This window comes from Canis lupus, chromosome 26 (genome assembly GCF_011100685.1).
Source record: "Canis lupus familiaris isolate Mischka breed German Shepherd chromosome 26, alternate assembly UU_Cfam_GSD_1.0, whole genome shotgun sequence".
NCBI classification, from domain to species: Eukaryota; Metazoa; Chordata; class Mammalia; order Carnivora; family Canidae; genus Canis; species Canis lupus.
The window spans coordinates 21,737,597-21,760,907 of record NC_049247.1 but is presented as its reverse complement, the minus strand read 5'-3'; the positions used below and the strand labels follow the sequence as shown (position 1 = coordinate 21,760,907).

The following is a 23,311-nucleotide window of genomic DNA, read 5'->3' as shown; positions in this document are numbered from 1 at the left end:
TTCTGTTTGGGTCAGCAAACTAGAGCTTTTGAGAATGTTTAGGTTTTTAGACTGTTGGGCACTATGGGAATAAATAGGATAGTTAAAATCTGTTTCTGAGCTAATTCACAGCTATATTTTTCCTGCCTTTTTCTTCTTTTTTTTTTTTTTTAAGATTTTATTTTAGAGGGAGAGAGCACAGGTACGTGAGTGAGGGAAGGACAGAGGGGGAAAGAGAGGGAGGGGAAAAAATCTTGAGCAGACTCCCCTCTGAGCAAAGAGCCAGGACCCTGAGATCATGACCTAAGCCAAAACCAAGAGTTGGATTCTTAACCAACTGTGCCACCCAGGTACTCCTTTCCTGCCTTTTCCTAAGGTGACCACATGAACCAGTGATCTGTTTGTCTTACTCTCAGACTGACAGGCTTGTAGCTGATTTAAAAAAAAAAAATTATCCATATGTGTTATATTCTACCCTGATGAGAGCTCGCCCACATTTAAAAGGATTTTGGTTCTTTAGCAATGGAAGAAATTATTTGGACTTCAGGTATTTTTTTACTTTTAATGTGAAATATTTTCAGATACCTTGGCTTTATTTTTGTCAAATTAACTCCCCTTTCCATGAATCTTCCCTAGATTTGGAAAGAATGAGCGCTCAAAGAATTAGTTCTCTTTTACTGTTTTCAGGGTGTAAAGACACAGGTAAATCTCTTTATGCCCTTGGCATTTTGCTAATGATGTCATATGTAATAGTGCTTCAGCTTTTCCTTTCCAGTGGTTTAATTTGCCACAGTAGCGGAAGCTCCAGGTCATACACATGTTTTTGTGAACTGAGGAGGAGGTGACAAAAGGGCTGTCCATGTTACCTCTTCTGTAGCTGCATGGCTGTCTAGCTGGTGTGGGGTTCCTTATATTCACCTTGCTTTGCTTCCAAAATTCAACATAGGGATGCCTCTAGCCATCTGCTTAATCTTAGTAAGGCAGAAGTCCTCACTGGGCCCCAAGTCTCCTTGGTTTGTTCTTTTTCCTAGCTTAGGATATTAAGTTGTGTTTGACAGTTGTCAGAGAAGCAGTTCTGATACAGGAAAAAGTATATAGGGCTTCAAGTTGGAGGATATAGTGTTGACATGTAGTTATTTAGCCACTTAAATGCTGGTTATATGAAATAAATGAATGTGTACCCTGCAGTGCTGTTGGAGGATATGAATGAAGAAAAGCATGTGAAAGTACTCAGCTTCATACCAACTTATAATTAAAGAGCAGCACCACTGTTTATTGAGCTTTTACTGTATTATGGAATGTTCTAATAAACACTATAGGTATTATCTGATTGAATCTTCTCGATAACCCTATAGAGTAATACAAACTCTGTTCAACTCATGGGGAAGTTCAGAGAGCCAAGTGTTGTGTCCAAGGTCGCACACCTGCTAAGTGCTACTGTTGGGATTTGAATCTGATCTGTATGAAAAGCCTGTGTATGTAAAACTGCTCTCTTTACAGCAGGCTTGAGTCCTTAGAAGTGGTCATTCCATTTGCATTTCTTTGAAGACTGAAAGTCTGATTTTTCCATTTGTTAACCAGTTGTGTTTTCTTCTTGTATTGTGTCTGTAGATGCCTTTGGCCCATTCATCTGTTTGGATCTTTGCTGATTACCTTATGAATTGGCACAAACTCCTCATGTATTATATATTTAACACTTCTGTGACTATACTTGAGGCAGCAAACGACATTCATCATCCAAACATACAAAATTTTATACTTGGAAATGTTTTAATATATCATTTCTATGTAGGTTCCTCAGATTGTCACTTTTCTTTAAGTTTATTCTGTCAAGAGTATTTGAAGACTTTTATTCAGAAATACTCCCATATTCTAGAGACTCTTGTGTGTTAAACAGTGAATGTGGTCTAACCACATGAGAGAACTTCTGTGTTGTATTATGTGCGGCCTGAATAGCAGTTAACTTTCAGATTTCACCTTAGGGATGTAGAGCAGAAGCCCAACACAAAATTGTTTCTTTTCCCCCCTTTAAATCCTGTATATAGTTAAATGTTCTTAAACTGTTGTTTTTATATTAATTTTCCACTTGATTACTTTGGGATTGAAAATGAAACATGTTGGTAACAGTTTTGAACATGAATTATGAAACTTGAACATAATCACCTTTGATGACAGCACTCTTTGAGGTAGCCTGATAGATGCCAACAAAGAAATGATGGTACTATCAAAAACATAATTCACTGTTTCTCTCTTCACAGCAAAGTTCCTGCATTCGTCAGGATGATTGCTCCAGAGGGCTCGTTGGTGTTTCACGAGAAAGCCTGGAATGCATACCCCTACTGTAGAACAAGTAAGCCTGATTCCTGGCAGCCATTCCACCCCTCTGCCCCACTGCTGATGAGGAGATGGACTCCTGGTGCTGATGCCTTTGAGAAGGCATCTTCTCCCGGACTGCATGGCCCACGGGCAGGGAGGGCAGGGCTCCGAGTGTCCCATTAAAGAGACCATGTTCTGACAGTGGGCATACTTACGGCTGGGCCAGGGCACAGGGTGAGGTGGGGGTGCGGGCGGGAACTCCTTACTAAGGAGACTCGGCTCCCTTCTGTCAGGGACCTTCTCTTTCATCTTGCAGCTGTCCTCTTGAGTCTGAACCCCCCATGAGGGGCTGGGGAGAACTCTAGAGACCAGGCATGGATGAGGAATCCTGGAAACAAAACCAATTAAAATACGTTTCAAACCCGTTAAAAAAAAAAAAAAAAAAAGCCCTCTGTGGGTTCTTGGGTACTCACTGCAGGTGCTGTGGCAATGGAGAGATTTCTCTGGGTTCCTCCCCTTAGACCTTTGTGAAGGGCATTAGTTCATTCCCAGATGAGAGCCCCTTTGAGGTCCTTGCTGACCACTTTGGCTCCAGGGGTGAGACCTGAAAGGTTACCCACACTCTAAAGTGTCTTTTGGTGTAGTTTTAATAATATTTTTCTCATATTGCCACATATAATAGGGGAAGAATATAGCAGATTTCTGAAGCAGTTTCCTGTTGTTTGCTTAATTGGCCTTCAAATTGATCTATTGCTTTTATGACATTATTCTACCATTGTTTTAAAATTAGATTATTGTCTCTATAACCTAAGGTACCCTGTAGTGTCACTTGTGTAGAAACTTTTGCAGACATTAATTACTAAATGCTTTGTGATTTGGGGTAGTTTAATCATCATGATGTTAAATAATATGATAGATTGTTTTGCCATTGATTAATTAATTAATTAATTCTGAAATTTTTCCCCTTTTATTGCCCACCTGTCCATTATGCCTCAGTTGTAACGGTGAGTAAAACTATTTTTGTGTCACATACTCTTAATCGTCAAATTTTGCTTTACATAGTAATTATTTTCAGTCATTCCTTGCTTTTTAAATTAAAGCTTCCCATCGCTGCATGGCTCCTCCTCTGTGCTCTTTTCACCAGCCCACACTCCACCACATGTTCCCAGTGTTAATGGGTTTTTTCCAGCCTTGTCTCAAAATCTCCCTGTTGACTTTATTTTGCTTGTGCTACTTCTTTTGAATGCCATATTTGCTCACCAAACCTCCCAGCTTCTTTAATATTAGCCCTGTATGCAGCATGACAAGTAGAGTAGTTTAAATTATTTAAAAGCATGCATTTGGTTTCCCTGACAAGTCTATAAAAATAGGTAGCTAATGATTCTTTGTCACTTGAGGATCAGTCTTATAGAGTCAAAGCACGGATGCTTATGCTGGGGAAGGCTCCCACAGACAAAAGCCCCAAAGAACTGGTGAAAGATCACTGTCACTTTGCTGTTGTGTTTTCTGCAGAATGAATATATGAAAGATGATTTCTTCATTAAAATTGAAACATGGCACAAACCAGACTTGGGAACATTAGAAAATGTAAGTTTCAACTCTGGGCTTTCAGTGCAGTGACCCTTGGAAATGGGAATACTATAGTCCATTTTGTCATCACCAGAGTGATGCCAGCTACAGGAGACCGGTACCTGAACACACCAGCGCATGTCCATTTATAGTGAGGCAGGCAAGCAACCAGCAACTAACAGGGCTTTCCCTGTCGGCCCCCTTGCCTTGGTGAGAGAGTGGACTGTGGGGAGAGTTGTTTTTATCAGCTCTCTTTATCTGGGACAGGTAGCGCAGAGATAAAATTCATAGACAACCCCCAAACCGATTTAGCCATTAATTTTAGATTTCTTTCATGTTTTCATTTCTGTATGTTTGTCAGAGCTACTCTACAAGGCAAAATTGACTGCTTTAGTTTTCACCTCCACTCTGCTGGATTAATGTCAGAAGTGGCCAAAAGGCGAGAGGGAGGAGCAACTTTGAATATTTTACAAAAATGTTCTAATTTTTACAAGTTGGTGCACATTTATCCCTCCAATAAATTTCAGGAAAATCATTTAAGACTCAGTGTAATCATTAACTTTTGATACGGTATTTCGGAGAACTTGGGAAGGCATCTGGTATTGATGTCTTGGCCTAGTGGCTGTCAAAAGTGTGGTCTGTGGACCAGCAGCAGCATCTGGGAGCTCCTTAGAAATGCAGATATTCTCAGCCCTCACCCCATACTTACTGAATTAAAATCCCTGAGGGTGCGGCCCAGCATGCTGTGTGTTGTGGTGCACGCTCCAGTTTGAGAGCTCCAGTTTGAGAACTACTGTTCCAACCTCGTGATGTGCTGTTATAGGAAAGTAAGTTCATGTTGTGGTGGATTCCGCTTTTATGTGATTGGTGCCAATTAATAGAACTTTTGAATTATAATTGGTAGTATTTGACTTGAATTTTTCTTACAGGTGATCATTTGACATTTCATGTTTTTTTCACACTAATTCTAAAATTTAGAATCTAAATGAAGATGATTGGGTAGGCTTTGGTCTGTGTATGAGTTGATCTGCCTTTTCTAGCTTCCAAATGGACATATCTTTGGTAGTTTGTAAACAGTTCTTAATTGGTTCAAAGAGTTTTAGAAATAAATGATTAAACATGAGGAATTGATATCCTACAAAACTGAAAAGCTTTAGGGTAATCAAATTCAAGATAGGTTTTAAACCTCACAGTGCAGCTTTTTGAAATCTAATTATAATGTCTCCTTATGTTTGGCTAGGACTTAAAGGTTATCAAGACTTGGTCCTGTATCGTTGTACTAAACACAGGTTACATACATTCTGTTAAATAACTTCTCTTTAAGGACTGCCAGAAAATAATGGTGACAGATTTCTGTTAATCTGGCAGCATCCTCACACCTGCTCCATTTATTTCTTAGGGATACAGGGTTAACAGAAGATATCTAGATTCCTTAAGACTTCAGACCACTAATTCAATGAAGTAGCAATTTGGAGTTTTTGTATTCCTCATAATCTACTCTTAAAGACTCAGATAAAGATTATTAATGTAAGTGTAATAGTTCTGCATAGTAAGAATAGTCTACAGTTTGTTGTGTTTTATTTCTCTTTGTCATTTACAGGTACATGGTTTAGATCCAAACACTTGGAAAACTGTTGAAATTGTCCACATAGATATTGCAGATCGAAGCCAAGTTGAACCAGCAGTAAGTACTACATACTACTCGGTGACATTTTAACCTGTTGCCTCTTACATCTAGAAATGATCTTCTTTCTCTCTTGTATGGCCTGCATTTCTACACTGCAGTGAGCCTGGAGTTTGGGCATGGGTCTTGTAGCAAAAAGACCAGAGAGTAGGAGAGAAGGTTATTTGGTTTTTTTGTGTAGATTTCACCTTTGCACAAATGATCCCTTTGAGAAATCCTAGTAAACCTGAGAAATATAGCGGTTTGCTTTCATTGTGGGGAAAAAAGACTAACAACATTATTTTTTAAAGGAATTCTCCCTTGGGCTTCTATAAATAATGTGGGTCCCTTATACATTTAAATTATGATTAAGAAAGCTTAACAGTTGAGCAGTTTTCTACTCTTGATTTTTACTGGATGTAAATATTCATACTCAAGGCTTTTGACTTAATAACCACTCCTTTGCCCCCGACCTTCAACAAAAATGAAGACCTGTGTTCTTCCAGAGTAAGATCCTTGTATCACTTTGCTGCAGTTTGAAAATATGAACTCAGTTCTTATCTTAGAATATGCTGGTGCTGCTTGGTTTTGCAGGGCATAGTTGTGGATTTTTTCTATGTAAAGACAGCCAGTGACCCTCTTTATGCTAGTCTAGAGAGCAGAAGTTTTGGAATAAGAGTTCTCTGTCATAGTAAAGCCCAGCGTGTTTATTTAGTATTTTTATTTCGTGACCTTTCCATTTCATTTTCATTGCTTATTGTCTGAACATGTGCAGTGTTACAAGCCGAACAGAAATAACCCAAACATAAATGTCTGATTTTGCTCTTGAGATTTAAAAGTAAACCTTCTAAAAAAAAAAAAAAAAAAAGAAAAAGGAAACCTTCTAAAACAGTGGTCTCCCACCTTTTCTCTGAAATCACTGGGGTTGAGACTGCCAGCAGTGATTCTGCTAGGACCCCCTCTCTGATTAGAAATGTGAGCACTGCTAATGAGGGACCCTTGTCATAGAACTTCAATTTTAGTTGTGCTGTGATATGACGTTATTTCAATTTTATGGATAATTCCACTTTTGAAATTATCTAGAACTTTTTTTTTTTAGTCCTCAGAAGTGAATATACTGTTTTATTTATTTTTTAAGTTTTATTTATTTATTCATGAGAAACACAGAGAGAGAGAGAGAGGCAGGCTCCATGCAGGGAGCCTGATGTGGGACTTGATCCCAGGACTCCAAGATCGCACCCTGGGCCAAAGGCAGGCGCTCAACCGCTGAGCCACCCAGGCATCCCTATATACTGTTTTAAAAACAACATTCAGATATCTGATTCGCTCTTTTATTTCTCTGTCTTTTCCAGCCATGTTTATTGAACATGAAAGAATTGTGGTGGTAGGAAAAATCCTGGGAGTAAGCAATGAGTGAGTTCGTTAATGGGCTAGGTCAGGATATCCTACGTGCTTGGACCAACAGGTCACAAGATAATGCTGAGCAGCAGTATGGGTGCCCCAGGGAAGGCATTCAAGTTATATTGTTGGTGTTTGAAAAAGTTGTGCTGGCCAGACAAAACAATCGGATCTTGTGGTTCATGGGTTTGCATTCCAGGTTGTTCTCCAGCAGAATACAAGGCACCTTTGGTTTTGCTGGGGTCATAAGAGTAGTTCTTTGTTCTTGTTCTCAGGCTAAACTGGATGCTCAGTCAGTGTTTGCAGGCAAGAATGCAAGTAGATAGAACAGTTAAGGCCAATTGTGCAAGAGCCCTGGAGGCTCCTGGTCTCATTCCTTCCACCCCAGCCTAGACCAGTGAGGAGAGAAGGCACTGCTGGCCTCGAGGGGTGTGACAACAGCACTGGACATTGGTGTTCCAGGTAGAAGGCACCGCACACGCATAAGGCTGAGCGGATGCTTCCCTGCGTGGAATGCTCTTTGGGATGGATATGTAGGGAAAGAAGGGATTGGACCTGAATGAGAACTGTCTGTACTGTGAGTCTATGGAACTGTGACTAAAAGCATACATTCTGAAATTAGATCAGCTTCGGATTCTCAGGTTCCACCACCTGCTGGCTATTCAGTCTTGGATGGGTTGCTTACTTTCTATGTGCCTGTTTTAATTTATGTAATGGGGCTAGTTATCTCACAGCATTAAATGTGAGCACTTAGAGTAGCGCCTAGTTTCCTAAATGTTCACCAGGATTGGCATCATGATTGGCCATAGTTGTGCAGGAATTCTGAGAACTATGTTCACACCAAGCATTGTTTGGGAGTAAATAAGTAGGTATGTGTGGTTTTGTTTTTCAGTGTTCCCAGGTCCTGTTTTCCAAGTTTCATTGTAGAGATTAGTAGTAAGATACAAACTTATTTTAACTTTGACTGAATTTTATTTTATTTTATTGTGATAAAATACACATAGCATTTACCATTTTAACCATTTAAAAATCTACATAGTTCAGTGACATTTAGTACAAGTACCTTCACACCATCGCTACTGTCCAGTTCCAAACATTTCATCACTCCAAAAGGACACCCTGTACCCACATGTGACAGTCATTCTCTACTCCTCCCTCCCTCCCAACCTTTGGCTACCACTCCACTAAGCTGTTTTGTGGAGTTCACTGTGCTGGGTAATCACGGAAGTGGAATCATAGCAATATATGATCTTCTGTATCGATCTATTTTACTTTAGCATGTTTTCATCCTCCCTGTGGTGTGTGTCATTACTTCATTTCTCTTTATGGCTGATAATAGTCCAGTGTATGAATATACCATTTTTTGTTTATGCGTTATCTGGGGAGGGAGTTTTGGGTTATTCTACCTTTCAGCTGTTGTAGCTAGTGCTGCTGTGAAAAACCGTGTCACAGTAGTTATTTATTTAGTATTTATTTGTTTTCTCAGTTGTGAATACTAAAAGTACAACTGATACCATTTAGGGATTCTCAGACCTTCTCACGTAAAAAAGGAACCCAGACATACACAGTGACTGGTGCAGAAGGGAACTCTGTGTGCTAGGGGCCGAGGGACCCCTGGGCAGTGTTATGGCCTGAGGATGAGAGCTGGAGCATTGAGCTGCCTGAGGATGTGTGAAGGCTAAGTGGGGGCCGAGGGGCTGGTGGGGGGGGGGTGGTTGTAGGACCAGCACCCATTCTGGTGAGGAAGTAAGGAAGAGACTTAGTGGGGCAGGGACTCTGAGTCTGCCCTTTTCTTCTGCTTGTCCTCTTCTTCCTATGCTTTTGGCATAAACATTCACCCTGACAGTCTCCCTTTGGGTTCTACCCCATTTATTTTTGGCCTTGAATAGTTAATGTTTATCCTAGGAATTAGTATCTAATGCAAACACCCAGACCACCTGGCCATCATTACTAGATCCAATTTGGTTTTCTATTTCGATAATCGATGATTTGTTCATTTGATTCTGCCCCCCCCTTCTTTTTTAAAGATTTTATTTGTTTGAGAGATTGAGAGAGAATGCATACAAGCAGGGGGAGGGGCAGAGGGAGAGAGAGAATCTCAAGCCGACTCTTCAGAGTCCCACGTGGGGCTCAGTTTCACAACCCTGAAATCATGACCTGAGCTGAAATCAGGAGTCAAGACACTTAACCAGCTGAACCATCCAGGTGCACCTTGATTCTGCTCTTTAATGTTCTTTGAAAATTTTGGTGCGTGGTGTTGGGAAAAGGAAGCTGAAGCACACATTTCCAGTTCTCAGATGACAGTGTTGTCAAAGCAATCGAGTGCCTGCTTAGTCTGTGGTGCAGGAGTAGCCCTGCAGTAGCTATCCAAGATAGGGATAGAACCTTTGAGAGGGTTGCAATCCGGGTGAGACAAGCCTAGCACAGTGAAACAGTGAACAAATGGCAGAGGCCTATGTATGGTCCAAAGTGCTGCGGGATATCAGAGGAAAGAACAAACAATCTGTGAAGACAAAAATCTGGGAAGACTGAATGGAAGAGTTGTAACATGAGAGAAAGTATTCTTAACTTTTATCTCTCCAGCTTCTAGAAGAGTGCCTGAACTGTATAGTAGGTGCTCAGTGAATGAATGCGGTGTAGGCAAGCAGAAGTGCAGGAGTGTTACCAGACACTGAGAGGAAAGTTGGAATAGTTTTTAGAGTTGAAGGGGACCTGAGATACCCAGGCCTCATTGCCTTCAAACTATGCTCTACGTAATCCTAGGAATTTCCTGGTACTTACCAGTTTCTCAGGCTGATGGAGTGACTAGAACACAGATCTGAGGAGTTCCCTCTGTCCCCCTCTCCCAGCACAGTCCTCCTCTCTCATATTAGTTTTCACTGTACAGTATACTTTGAACACATGGTTCCATAGCTATAGAAAGTTGGACTTCAAGGCTAACCACTTGGTTTTACAAGTGAGAAAACTGAAGCCCAGATATAAACTAGTTTCTCTCAAGGTTATTTAGCCAGTGCCAGAAGTGGGAATTGTCTCAGTCCGGTGATCTTTCTACAGACTAAGGTCCTTCAGAGCTTCACAAGGTTATGTGGTTAGAGATAGATAAAAAAGAGTATTATAGGATGCTTCCATTTGTAATATAAAAGGGGAAAAAACCGGGGACGCCTGGGTAGCTCAGTGGTTTAGTGCCTGCCTTCAGCCCAGGTTTTAATCCTGGGGTCCCAGGATCAAGTCCCACATCGAGCTCCCTGCATGGGGCCTGCTTCTCTCTCTGCCTATGTCTCTGCTTCTCTCTCTCTCTTTGTGTGTCTCATGAATAAATAAATAAAACCTTAAAAAAAATAATAAAAAACTCACTGGTGGTATTTTTTTTAAAAAAGTAACGTAATTTAAAAAAGAAAAAAACGTATTTGTAGGTATGTACTTGATTGCTCATGTGTAGACAGTCTAGAAGAATGTGTAAGATGGTAGGAAGAGTGATTCCTTCATGAACGGTAGTGAGGGAGCTAGATGGCTGGGGAACAGGGTGGAAGAGTCGTGGTCTGTCAGAACCGTGTGCAATGAATTGGGAAAGTCCTCCTCTCGCTTCGTGTATCCATTTGCTGTTGCTGCATGATAAATCACAAACTTAGTGGCTAGAGTAATGCAACCTAATCAAAGGAATGACAGCTCTCCACACATTACAGGTTCCACCTATGCTCACAGGAGGAGCTTATACAGGAATGTGACTCATTCTGGGAGTCATCTTAGGGGGATGTCTGCCATGCTCTTGGTCCATTTTTAGTACCAAAAACTTTTCTCTTCGAGGATTAAATGGACACTAGAATTGAGAACTTGGTAACTATGACTGGACCAACAAGGTGGATTTTTGATAGGGAGACCTTGTGAAGGTCTGGTAATGTCTGAAAGCTCAGGCTGTGGTACCTTCATCCCTGGAGGTTTTGGTCTCAGTCTAACTCAGTCCACTGATTTCCATTTGGTTATTAATGAACGAACACCGGGTTTTCTTGAATGAGCTAGTTTTCCCCGGAAACTTCTTAAATGGTTGAATTTCTTTCCTATTACTTGCTTTAAAAGAAATAAAACGGTTAGTAATTTTGAAAGGATAAATAGCCAAGTCTCCTCCCTGATCAGGAGAAAAGTGAAATAGTTGGTCATTTAAGAAAACCAAGAATTTGGAGGTAAAGTTTACATCTTTTAACTCCACCTGGTGGGGGTTTTCTGTCACTGCAGGTGGATTTAATAAACATGGAGCTCTAAACATTTTAATTCAGAATGACTGTTGATTACATTTAGGATTTACTCTCTGCTGGGTTGCTGGTTTCAGACAGCTCGTATATCACTCTCGTTGTAGACTTGCTGTTTTTTGGTTGTGCTTATGAACTATACTTCATCATGCATAGAAGGAATGTGATTAGACCCACAGAGTAAATATTCAAGCGGCTTTGACATATTTACATAATCGAAGGGTGCTATTGTCACAATAACTCTAGGAACAAGGATCTGTTGTAAAAATCTGTCAGTGTGACCCAGGGTCACAGAGTAATTTGCTTCAGAAATCATATAGTACACACACATATATGATTATATTTTTCATGATGAATATATATATTTAAATGTATGGGTTATTCATTTTTTGTTGCTGGTTACTTATGGAAAGTCTATATAGGACTGTTACTGTAGCCACCATTCTTTGTAATTTTCTAGAAGATGCATGATTGACTAATGAAATAAGCTGAGGAGTCTAAAGTTTCTGCACAAATGTCCCCACTCAATTTCCTTTGGCCACTATACAGAACAGGTTTCCTATTTTGGGGGAAAGCAGCATTGTAGTGAAGTGTTAAGGTGTTATATCCCTTATGAAGAAAGGCTCCTTCTGCTTGGCATGCTGTTCTAACAGAACACATCCCTGAGCCCTCACACCCTCCTGACCCCTCCTCCATTTCAAATTTAACTCAGGAATTGCTCCTGAAAAACCTTTCTCTTTTCCTCAGTAAATTGGATACCCTTTAGGGGCCCAGACAGACTGTACCTCATCATCTTTGTGTTTCCAGGCCTAGCAAGATGCTCAACGCATGACGTCGAGTGAACTTTTCAATAAAGGTTTGGTGAATCAAAAAGATTTTGGAAAAAAAAAAAAAAAAAAGATTTTGCACGTTTTTTTCCTTTGTGGTGTTTAAAAAAAAAGGTGGAGCAGGGAGGAGACCATTTGAAGGAATTGCAGTTTTTATAATTTAGATATTAAATGAACAATGCTACTTTAGTTCCTTATTTACTAATCCTAGGTAATGAAGCATATGTGATATGCCTTCAAGTCTAAAAATTCATTTTTAAAGGAGCAAGTATTTTTCAGTCAGATTAAAAAGTGTTTTAATTAGAGCAAATTGTAATGAGTCAAGGTTTTATCTAGCATACAGAAGATACCAGAATATAATTTTTTTTAATTTCTAAAGTTGTTGATACAGAACCACAATAAAAAAAAAAGTTGAGAATTCTTTAAATGTCCTGATGAAATGCACATGCATATCTTCAACTCATTTCCAAAATATACACAAATGAGTCAGTTGACATCTGCTTCTGCTTTTTTTTTTTTTTTAAGGTATAAATGTGAATCTGGCCCCTTTTAATCATCTCCAGCACTTTGTCTAAGTAGCTTTTCATGATTTGTATACAAAAGTCACTTCCCAGGAGAGGAAGACTCTTTAAAGTGTAAGCTGAAGTGTACACACGATTAACATCAGAGAGACCTTCGTTTTTGGAAGTAATTTGAAAGAAAATGAGCATGGTTTGAAAGAAAGAAAGCAATTGGAACCACATTTTTAGGTATTTATGTGTGACCAGAAAGGACTGTATCAGTCTTCCTCTATAGTGTATGCTTTCTTTGCATTATGTGCTGTGTGACTTTATTTTTATCATTTCCAAGAACTTATTTTCATAGAAATAATGTTTAATTCAAGTTTCAAATGATACAGTTTTACATCTAACTTTTTAAACATTAGTAATAAGGAAATATTAATGATATGAAACTGTAGTGGTGTTTCACTGAAGATGGTATTCCTGCCAGGTCATTTCGAGGTCACACACAGGATGTGCACGATGTGCTTCGACCGATGGGGTCCTTCCTGGGGACTTCCCCAAAGAGCTTGAAGGGGCCTTTTGAATGCGAGTGACCCAGTAAGCTTATGTTCTTAGATAAAGCTCAGATTTCATTCCTACCTCTTTCTTCTTTTATTCTTTTTTAACTCCTCTTGTTCTTTAGTTATATTTAGCCCAAGTCTCCCTCCTTTCTCCCAGTCTCTCTCCTTTGCAAATGCCGCCCCCCCCCCCCCCCCCCCGCCCCGGGGAGTGATGGGAAGTGTGTATCCTGTAGAGTGTGGTCGCCAAGTGCTACAGCCACCCTGCAGCCCTCATGGCTTGCCCTGCAGAGCCAGACTTCCTCAGCTGTGGCCCTTGGATCATCACACTGCTGAACTCTGGACTGTCCTCTGTGCCACCTCTTGGCAGCAGAACCCTTCTGCCAACAGCCTTTTCAGCATGAGCTCCTAGAGTACCATGTGGCTCCACACCCAAGTCACAGTTCTTTCCCTGATACCTCAGGGGACACAGGCACTCCCAGGTGAAGGGGTGGGCTGCTGATAAAGCTCACTCTTCCTCCTAGTACCTGGAATTTGCCTCCCTTAGTCCAGCCCACTCAGCTTTACACCCCCCCCCCCTTGTTTCTTTTCTTTTGGAGAACACCCCTGCTGTGGCTAGGAGGCAGGTCTGTATGTGTGGGAATCCTAGTTGTGGCTGAATCTGCCTACAGGTCCAGTTCCCCAAACATTGCTTGGAAGTGAAGAGGTTCTTTTAAGGATTCCTGAGGCCCTCTTGAGAGCATTGTGACTAACTCCTAAGCTTGCCTCTCAGAGCCTTAACTAGGACTCTGGCCAAAGTGCTTGAGGCCTTTTCCTTTTAAGCTAGGTCTCCCCAGGGGCAGCTTGTTAGAAATGCAGATTTTTAGCTCTCTCCTTGGTTAGTCTCTGGATGGCACTCTGGGCTCCATCCAACTCTCTAGGCGATTTTTACACATGCTCACTTGGGACATGCTCTAGTACACTATACATGGTGAAGATTGCATAGTGGGAACTCTTTGAAGAGTTTAAAAGGGGATGAAATCTTATTTGGAGGCCAGGGTTTAATAACATTCACCCCAACCTTTATTTTAAGGAGTTTGAGCCCAAGGGGAAGTGCTTAGCTTCTCTAAAATCACATAAGCACTGGAAAGAGAAGTTGGAGACTCAAAAGCAAGGCTGCTGACTAATTTTTGGTCTTTCTGGAGCATCTTCTCACCATATGATGTTCCTTCGCCATGTGTTAATTAAGAGCATGCTTAATTTATTTAAAACAAACAACCACCTGCTCTTCTTTCCATCTCCACTGGCTCCCCAAAAAAGCAATTCCATCGGTGGCTTAGTCACCTCCTCCCATAACCGCTAGATTCTGGGATATTTTGAAATTCGCCTATGTGCAATAGAATAATAAAAGGATTGAGCCCTTAAGGTGTCTTTTGGTCTGGGTACTTAACAGAGAACACTGCTCATATGTTTTCTCATATGTTCACTTAGCAGACATCTATTGGAACTTGCTGTTTGCTCTGTGTTGGTCTGGTAAATATTTTTCCAGATAGAGGAATAATTGTATCTGTCTGAAGAGAGTGCAAGATTCTTAATCAGTGAATACTTTAAAGTGTTTCTAAATGACTTGGAGTTGGTTGCTTGTGTACTGTGGATGGTACTGAGTTCCTCTGCACCAGAGGGCTTTTTCTTTTTCTTTTTTTTCTTTTTTTTTTTTTTTCCCCAAACCCTTCCGACTGATACAGACCAGTCCTGGGCTCCAAGATGCAGCCAGAGTTGGAGTTTTGTACTTCGCTAAAAGAAGAGCCCTGGCCCATTTTAATTGTATATCAAAAGATAATAATGGAGGGTTGGGCTCTTCTAAACTGCTCACTTAAGCCCTTTGTAGAAATCCCACAGTAATCTTTTTAAGGATTGTGATGTCAAAGAAAATGAATTGGTTTTTAAAGTTGGTGCTTTTTGCTTGTTCTTTCTAGCATTGTCCATTTGTTCTTTGTTTATAATCCATTTGTTTGGTGTGTTTTGGTAGGCAGAACAATGCCCCATTTTAGTTGAGAGCAGAAATAATGCTAAGCAACACCTGATTTTCTGAAATCCCATTTGCCTTTCTAAATGAATATATAAAGACCTGTTTTTCCTTGCATTTAGCCATTTTTACTTTAAACATACCATTCCCGTGTTTGAGTGTTGAACAATCTGACCACTTTTTAATTGTTTTAAACCATGAATGTATATTGTTTTAAGTTATTCCTTTTTTAAAGAGACTTTTTCTTGAATGTCAACCTTGGAGGGCTGATGAAACTTGGTTTAATTTATTTAGGCATGTAAGTTTTGGTCACACCTTTAGCAATTCTTGTTTCTTTTGCTCTAGGAAGGATTTTGGGCATATCTTTTCCTTTGATCAGACATTCCGTGAGACAGTGCCCAGATGTTACACATTTGAGTATGTAGTCTTGGCAACATATGCTTTACTGTACTGCCTTTAGAAAAAACTTCACAATTTTAAAGAAATGTAACAATCGTAAGATATACTTTCTAAATCTTTATAAGATTAATTTTTGTCTTTAAAATAAAAAACATGAAATCTGGCTGGAAAAGGCTAAATATTAGGTCAGACTTTGTGAAATTGTTAATATTTGTCAGCTTTTGAGCCACATAAATGACATTTTTGGGGTCAGCCTAATAGACCTTTAAAATTAGTCTTTGATGGATGATAACTTTTAATGGTCAACACCAGTTCATCATCTCTCACAACTTTCAAAAAGCTGTCTTTCTTCATTTTAGATGTAAGTTTCATTCCAACTATTGCCGCTTACTTCCTAAGAAGGGCTTTCTGCTTCTCAGAGCTGTGCAGTGGCTACCTAATTCTTTAGCTCTGAAGAGAGCTTTTGTTTATTAGAAGTCTGTGGCTGAGATCCAGCAAGTCCGAGGAGGGCCTGTGATTGCCAAACGCTGCTTCAGTTCTCTTTGGCGTGAGCACTTTATCTAGTAGAGTACCTCTTCTTTTTGCCATTATTATGAACCTAGGCATTCATTTCTGTCTTAAAAGTTTGTAGCATATGTCTGATGTATGTGCTAGAGCACCAAAAGCTCTTTGTTAAAGTGTGTGCATAATAAAGAGGTAAGATATGTGACCCAACTCCTGTGATAGTAGCCGCCTTAAACTCAGAGAAAAGAAAAAAAAAAAACAAAATAACTCAAATATAGGTTTTCTGGTAGCAATGATTTTGCGTTTGCATAAGAAATTTCCACTTGTCAAATGCTGGTCTCATCTACACCTTTTTTGTGCTGTGAAACAAGCCTCTGTCAAAATCCTTTTTGTAGGAAGTTATAGAGGTTTACCCCCAATCTTTAAAGGAGATATAAATAAACATAGGCATGTTTTTATTAAAAATAAATATGAAAATGTTTCCTACCTTATTATGCTGCCCTACATGGTCAACTTTTGGAACTCTTTGCAAGACTGACATCCAGTCATGGATGTGCTAGTGTATTTGAACACATAGTTGGATGGCAGTGCCCTCTTGTGGGAAAATAACATATTGCTTATTTCATGCTTCGTTAAATCTTAGCAGGGATTTTTAAATTTCTCTTAAAAATCTGCATGTATGAGGGGCGCCTGGATGGCGTAGTTGATTAAGCGTCTGACTTGGTTTCAGCTGAGGTCATGATCTCAGGGTCGTTTTATTGAGCCCTGCATGGAGCTCTGCTCGGTGCGCAGAGTCCTCTTGAGATTCTCTCTCCCTCTGCCCCTCTTCCTGTGCTCTTGCATGCTTGTGAGCTCTCTCTCTCGCTCTCTTTCTCTCTCTCAAATAAATATTTTTAAAAATTTTCGTGTATGATGTGTATATTGCACAAAATACTTTTTCAACTAGAACCCATTAACTTAATGTTTATTTCTGATCTCTTCCATGTTTTAAAAATAAAAAAGTAGGGAGGGTGGTGGAGGTAGTGAGGTGTGAAGTAGAATTGCTCCAGTTTCTGGGTGGGGGGGGGTGCATTTTTGAGCAGCTGAAATAAATTAGCATAAGTGGCTCCAAATTGAGAGGTTTTTTTTAAATTAGTTTATTCATGAGAGACACACAGAGAAAGTCAGAGACACAGGCAGAGAGAGAAGCAGGCTCCATACAGGGAGCCCGATGCGGGACTTGATCCCGGGCCTCCAGGATCACACCCTGGGCTGAAGGCAGGTGCTTAGTCGCTGAGCCACCCAGGCATCCCTCCAAATTGTCTTTTTAAAGTGTGTTCCTTGTAACCACCTCCCTCCTTTTTTAAAGCAGTGTTATTCTTTCTTAGGGAAAATTCTCTAGGCAGAGAGGGAACAAATATCCCTTCAAGTACTTAAGTCTCATCAAATGATAAAGTATAAATCACATCATATTTGCAGTTAAAGTATGCTCATTTCCCTGGGTGTTGACAGAGAAGCATCTGAGTCTTGGCTCTTCTCTGCAAAAGGGATTTCATTCCCTCCCACTCCCTCGAAGTGGTGGTATTACCTTTGTTGCAACATTGTGAGGGTTAACTAAGAGAATGTGTGTGCCTGACATATAAGTTTTCCAAAAATAATAGCAAGAATGATCTTGTTTATTGGATTTTGCTCTTGCTGTTAAAAAAAAAAAAAACACCACTGCAATTATTTCCTACTTAATGTTTGCTAAATTCGTGCTAATGAGTTAACTGGGGTCCTGGGTCTTAGGAGCAGCTGTATCTGAAGGTCAGCTCATAAACCAACATACCAACATGGACATTTTGCTGGAAGGGGCTCACCTAAATATTCATTAGGACTTTCCCCCTTGTTTTAGTTTAAGATACTTGATAGGCCAGATTTTATCTATTATCATATAAGGAAATAAATACATTTTGTGTTAAGACTTTAACATATTACTTAAAATATTACATTTCAGGCATTTGCAATTATTTTTTTTTAATTTTATTTATTTATTCATGAGAAAGAGAGAGAGAGAGAGAAAGAAAGGCAGAGAGACATTGGCAGAGGAAGAAACAGACTCCCTGTGAGGAGCCTGATGTGGCACTCCATCCTGGGACCCTGGGATCACGACCTGAGCCAAAGGCAAACGCCCAGCCACTGAGCCACCCAGTGCCCCTCAGGCATTTGCAATTTAATCGTAAAATATATAATGCTTAATAAGCACCTTTAACATAATTGACATGTTAATGTGTTAAAACTTGTTGATGTCGGGTTTAAGATATCTTCATTTTAAACTGCTTTAATAAATATATAAACATAATATGTTGTAGTAACAAACGTATTGTACATTCGTGCATGAAATGCAGGCTCACCCAAACCAGTAGTAGTTCACCTATTCTGAGGGCAGGGATGAGGAATAACCTACCAGCCCTGGGCCCTCCAGGAATCCCCCTTTCCCACCTGCCGAGGGCTTACTCCTTTTCCCTTCACCTGCCGACATCGAGAGCACGACTGTTTGGTTTCTCTGTTGGGTTGTAGGAGATGGAACTGTCACATAAGGGGGTTTTTTTGTTTTGTTTTTTTTTTGACTTTCATATTTTTAGGTAGGCCCCACACCCAGTGTGGGGCTTGAACTCATAACCTCTAGGTTAAGAGTCGCATGCTCTAGCAACTGAGCCAGCCAGGTGCCCCTGTCACATTGGGCTTTTGGTTGCAACTTTTTTTTCAAGGCTGAGATTCTGATTTCTTTCTATTGCTCTCTTAGTTTGTAACCTTCCAAAGGCTTTGGGAGTCTGCCTTCATAAGCATGACAGTGTTGGCAGTCTGTGACTAGGATACGGATAAGATGAGAAAGAATGGAAGAGGCGCTTAGCCTGGCTGTGCTCTAGCCTGTCTGTGCTCCAGCCTCGCTCTGCTCTAGCCTGGCTGTGCCCTACGCAGACTGTTCTGGGCTGTGGCCACCTTTTAGCATGGAACTCTGTTGACAGCTTCTGCCTGCTTCCCATGCTCAATGCCGTACACACCCCGCCCCAGATCTCTATGCAGGGTCTCTCTGAGATTAAAAAGATCGCAAAAGAAGTGTTCTCTTTGGCCCTGTATGTTTGACTGCATTTCTCTGTTCTCAGTGCAGTTGTTTAAAAATTCTCCTTTTAGGATTCATTGGTGGGAAGCCGGTAAGGATTAATGAGAGGGCTGAATTAGAGAATATTTTTTTAATGCAGTTTTGTTCCTCTGAGGTACATTCAGTAACAGAAACTAGGCCAACAAGTTATTGACAATTAGTGGTCCTTTGGGAATCTGCTTTAATGAATAGATAAGAATGATTTGTAATTAGCATAATAATTATATGCAAATGAATGCTTCTGAATTGCTCTAAAACACTTCTGAACTGTTTAAACAGCCCTCCTGAGATCTTGTTACTCTATTAATTTGTGTAGCAAATCTTTTTTTCATAGATCACGCAAAGATAAACTTCAGTCCAGCCCCTGTCCGAATTATTATGAATTCCAAGGTGGTAGGACCTGAATTAATGAGATTTACTTATACTATATTAATGGTGCTCTGTGGGAACCTGAAAGGGTGAGGAGTCCTTGGGGAGATGTAATTAAAAATAGAAAAGAAAGCTGCTTATTTGAAAATAACTGTTGAAATGAGTTTCTTAAACAAGTTCGTAAATGTTATTTGTCTTTACACCTCTGTTACTTGCTATTACAAAATTTAATGCAAACATTTTTTTTTAATGGGCTTCCCCTCTGGAGTCTGGCTTGAATTTGTCAGCTCCAATTAGTTATGCACTAGGGTCAGTGGTGATAGAATCCAGAAACTCCTTGTGTTCCAAGTGCCACAATACGTACTGAAAAATGAAGGGCAGCACTAATAGATGATGTTTGTTACTTATCTTCATATTTAATTTGGTCTTTTTTCCCCTCATCCTGATCTTTACTTTGAAGATGTGATTAGAGGAAATAAGCTTTGCTAGGTTGAGTCACAATACCAGTGCATTCTAAACTTCGTGATTATCTTTGAGCTATTTGAATAGACACCTAATTAATCATCTTGCGCTAAAAGAAGGCATTTTACAGTAGGCTGCAGGATCCTAATATCTCTCTCAAGTTTTTATTTTTACCCTGTAGAATTGTTTCTTTTTGCGGGGGGTGGAGGGGGTGCTCTTTTATAAACAGGTGTGAAGGAGTTGCTAATGCTTGTGGTTTGGGCACTCTTTTCCTCAGCTTACATTTAGCCTCACCTGTGGTAACCCATGCATGCATGGTTCTTTAAGCAGTTTCTGGTATCTGGAGCTCATCTCAATTTTTCCACAAGCTGTCAAGAAACTCCTACCAGTCCCCCACCTCCTACTCACTTCCCCATTCATAATCATGAGTTAAATCTGGGCTCAAGGACATTTAGGTTGGCTCAGCACAGATTTTATACTTGCATTTTGGGGGACAGCCACTATGCTAAAAGATTCATAAAACTAATATTCTTTGTCTTCAAAATGAATCTGGTTTCTGTTGAGAGTTTCTATTGAGAGCTGTAGTGAGTAACAGATGTACACCCAAGAGGTAGCACAACTTTTGTATTCCAGTGACAGAAAACAGCTATTTATAAGATTTTAATGAATGTATTCTGTGGCTCCAGCATGGAAACTCAGTAAGCCATTTATTTACCATATTATATTTTATTTGTTCTCCAAAGGGTGTCTTGACTTTCACTTGCCTCCAATTTTTTACTTAAATAAGAGTTTTCAATTAAATAGAGTTGTATTAGCACTAATCCGAATCTACCTTATGCTGATACCATTGTGTTTTTCTGTTGTTCAGGCACTAGTATTGGTGGATCGAGCAGTGTCTAGGGACATTACACCTAACTTGATAATGATGGTTTTACTAAGCCCTTATCCTGGCCAGGCCTCTGGGCATTGTACAGATAATTAAAATTTGATCATAAAAAATTTTAAACACAATGCACCTTAGCAATAAGATTTTTCTACTTTTAAACGTGATTTTAAAACTCATTTTAAAAATACATTTCCTTGGCCTAGTGAATTTGCTTTCTTTTTTTCCCAAGGATTACAGAAAGTGCATAGCAAATTCAGCCTTCAGAATACCCAGGAGCTGAAGACTCAAGTAGGCTACAGCTGTCTTCACCCACAGTATTCTAAAAGAACTAATGAGATGAGAAGTCTGCAGCTGGTGGCAAGCACAATAAACCATGAGCCAAGGGCTTCTCTTCATCAGAGCCTCCCTTTTCCCCATGGGATCCCAAAGGAGACAGAATACTAACAAAGCCAGCAGGCTGTCTCATTCCACACTATTGCTCATTTGCAGCTATAATTGGTAGCTGAGGTTGCATTCTGTATGCTGAAACTGTCATACATGAAGGAATATATTTGTTCATTGTGATACGGATATAAATCGGCCAGTTTTCAAATACAGAGAAACTAAACTAGATACCCTACAATAAAATTGTAGCAAAGAAGATTCTGTTCAAGAATATTAAATATTTGTTATAAAGGTACAAAACTGAGATGGTTAAAACTACACTTGCTTCCTGCTTTTTAATACCTTGCTACTTAATTCATCTGATTAAACATTTACGTATTCAAACCTACATAAGAAAAGCACAAAAATTCCTAGGTTTTGACAAGATACATTATCCTCATCTTTAGGGTTAAGGTGCTATTGTTAATAATTGGATTTTGTTACATTTTTCGTATGTTTAATGTTTGCTGCATTTTAGTCAAGAGAGAAGAGCCAGGAAGTCTTACCTTTGGAAATTTGTATGTGTGTGTATAGTATTTTACATGCACACACTCCTACCTTAGAGGCAGATCTACTTTGATACCTTTGCTGCTGCTTCATGTTTTTGAAATGTGTTTTGCTTATCTGGCTGTTGTGGACGTACTCCTGCCACCTCCTGTGTGGTGTGCTAGAGTGAGCCTCGGATACCGAGGCTACGAAGGCTTGAGTTGAAGCCCTAGGATAAGAGAGCCATACCACTTCCTTGTTGGGACTGTGGCTTCCTCATCTGCAAAAGGAGCAGCTGGGATGGCCTTCAGGGTTAGGTTTTCCTCTGTAATTCTGTGAGTCCTTAGTTCAGAAGAGTATTGTAGCAAATAACTGGCATAATGATGGAGGCTCGGAAGTAGACTTTCTGCAACAGTATGTGAGTACAGAGTGGAGAAGTTTTGATGCATTATTCCATGTTCTTCAGTTGAATTATTCTGTCAAATAGACATTGAGAAGCCCTGAGATTGTTACCTTGGCATGAAGCTGGGGTTAGGAAGGGCTTGAAGGAGTGTCGGTCAGCAAAGCTTGCCTCATCCATCTGCTCGTTTTCACCCTCACTGGTGCAGTAAAAGTGTGGTAGTTCTGCGGGCTCTCTTTCATCAGTTCTAAGGTTCCCTGCCCTCTTTTCCTCACGTTTTAACACATTTTAACTATCTTCCAGTTGTGGCATGTTTTATTGTCTTAGTGTGTTCCTTTTAATGGCACATAAAATGGTGGAGCATCCTCTAACTGACAGCCTCTTAGATTCAGGAAATGTGGTATTTACCGTTCAGTGCATGCCAGGCTCTATAATATCTCAGACTTCGCATTAAAAAAAAAAAAATTGAGCAGTATATCCACAGTGAGCTCACACCTGAGATGGTTAAGAAAAAAAATTATTTTCCCCTTAAATGGGATGAAATGTAAAACACTCACCAGGCCTATGGGCATTATACAGATAACTACAATTTAATCATAAAAATTTTTAACATACACCTTAGCAATTAAGGTTTTTCTACCTTTATTTATTTTTTTTTTTAATTTTTATTTATTTATGATAGTCACAGAGAGAGAGAGAGAGAGAGAGAAAGAGAGGCAGAGACACAGGCAGAGGGAGAAGCAGGCTCCATGCACCGGGAGCCCGACGTGGGATTCGATCCCGGGTCTCCAGGATCGCACCCTGGGCCTAAGGCAGGCGCCAAACCGCTGCGCCACCCAGGGATCCCATCTACCTTTATTTTTTTTTAAAGGTTTTATTTATTTGAGAGAGAGTGCCTAAATGTGCATAAGCAGCAGGGATGGGCAGGGGAAGAGGGAGAAGCAGATTCCTCACTGAACAGGGAGCCTGATGTGAGGCTTGATCCCAGGACCCTGGCTGGGCTAATGACCTGAGCTGAAGGCAGACACTTTACCGACTGAGCCACTCAGGCGCCACAAGGTTTTTCTGCCTTTAAACTTGATGCTAAAACTCATTTTAAAAATACATTTCCTTGGCTTTTATCAGTTGATTTTGATTCTGACTATAATTCTCTTCATTCTCTATTGGCAGTTAACCCATACTCCAGGATTTTGGTTATTT

General features: G+C 40.1%; 1 protein-coding gene across 5 annotated transcripts in view; it reads left to right on the top strand.

Annotated features, from left to right (window-relative positions):
• Nucleotides 1-23,311, top strand: part of PITPNB (phosphatidylinositol transfer protein beta) — a 64,771-nt gene that overhangs the window by 17,239 nt on the left and 24,221 nt on the right. For 4 of the 5 annotated variants that reach the window (XR_005379346.1, XM_038575521.1, XM_038575522.1 and 1 more), the window contains exons 4-7: nucleotides 2,238-2,329; nucleotides 3,292-3,299; nucleotides 3,808-3,882; nucleotides 5,465-5,548. Coding sequence is in view for 4 of the 5 variants with exons in the window: in XM_038575521.1 (XP_038431449.1) it covers nucleotides 2,238-2,329; nucleotides 3,292-3,299; nucleotides 3,808-3,882; nucleotides 5,465-5,548 (259 nt within the window). In the remaining variant the exon portion in view is untranslated. The remainder of the gene's footprint in view (nucleotides 1-2,237; nucleotides 2,330-3,291; nucleotides 3,300-3,807; nucleotides 3,883-5,464; nucleotides 5,549-23,311) is intronic. The other variant, XM_038575523.1, reaches the window with a different exon arrangement.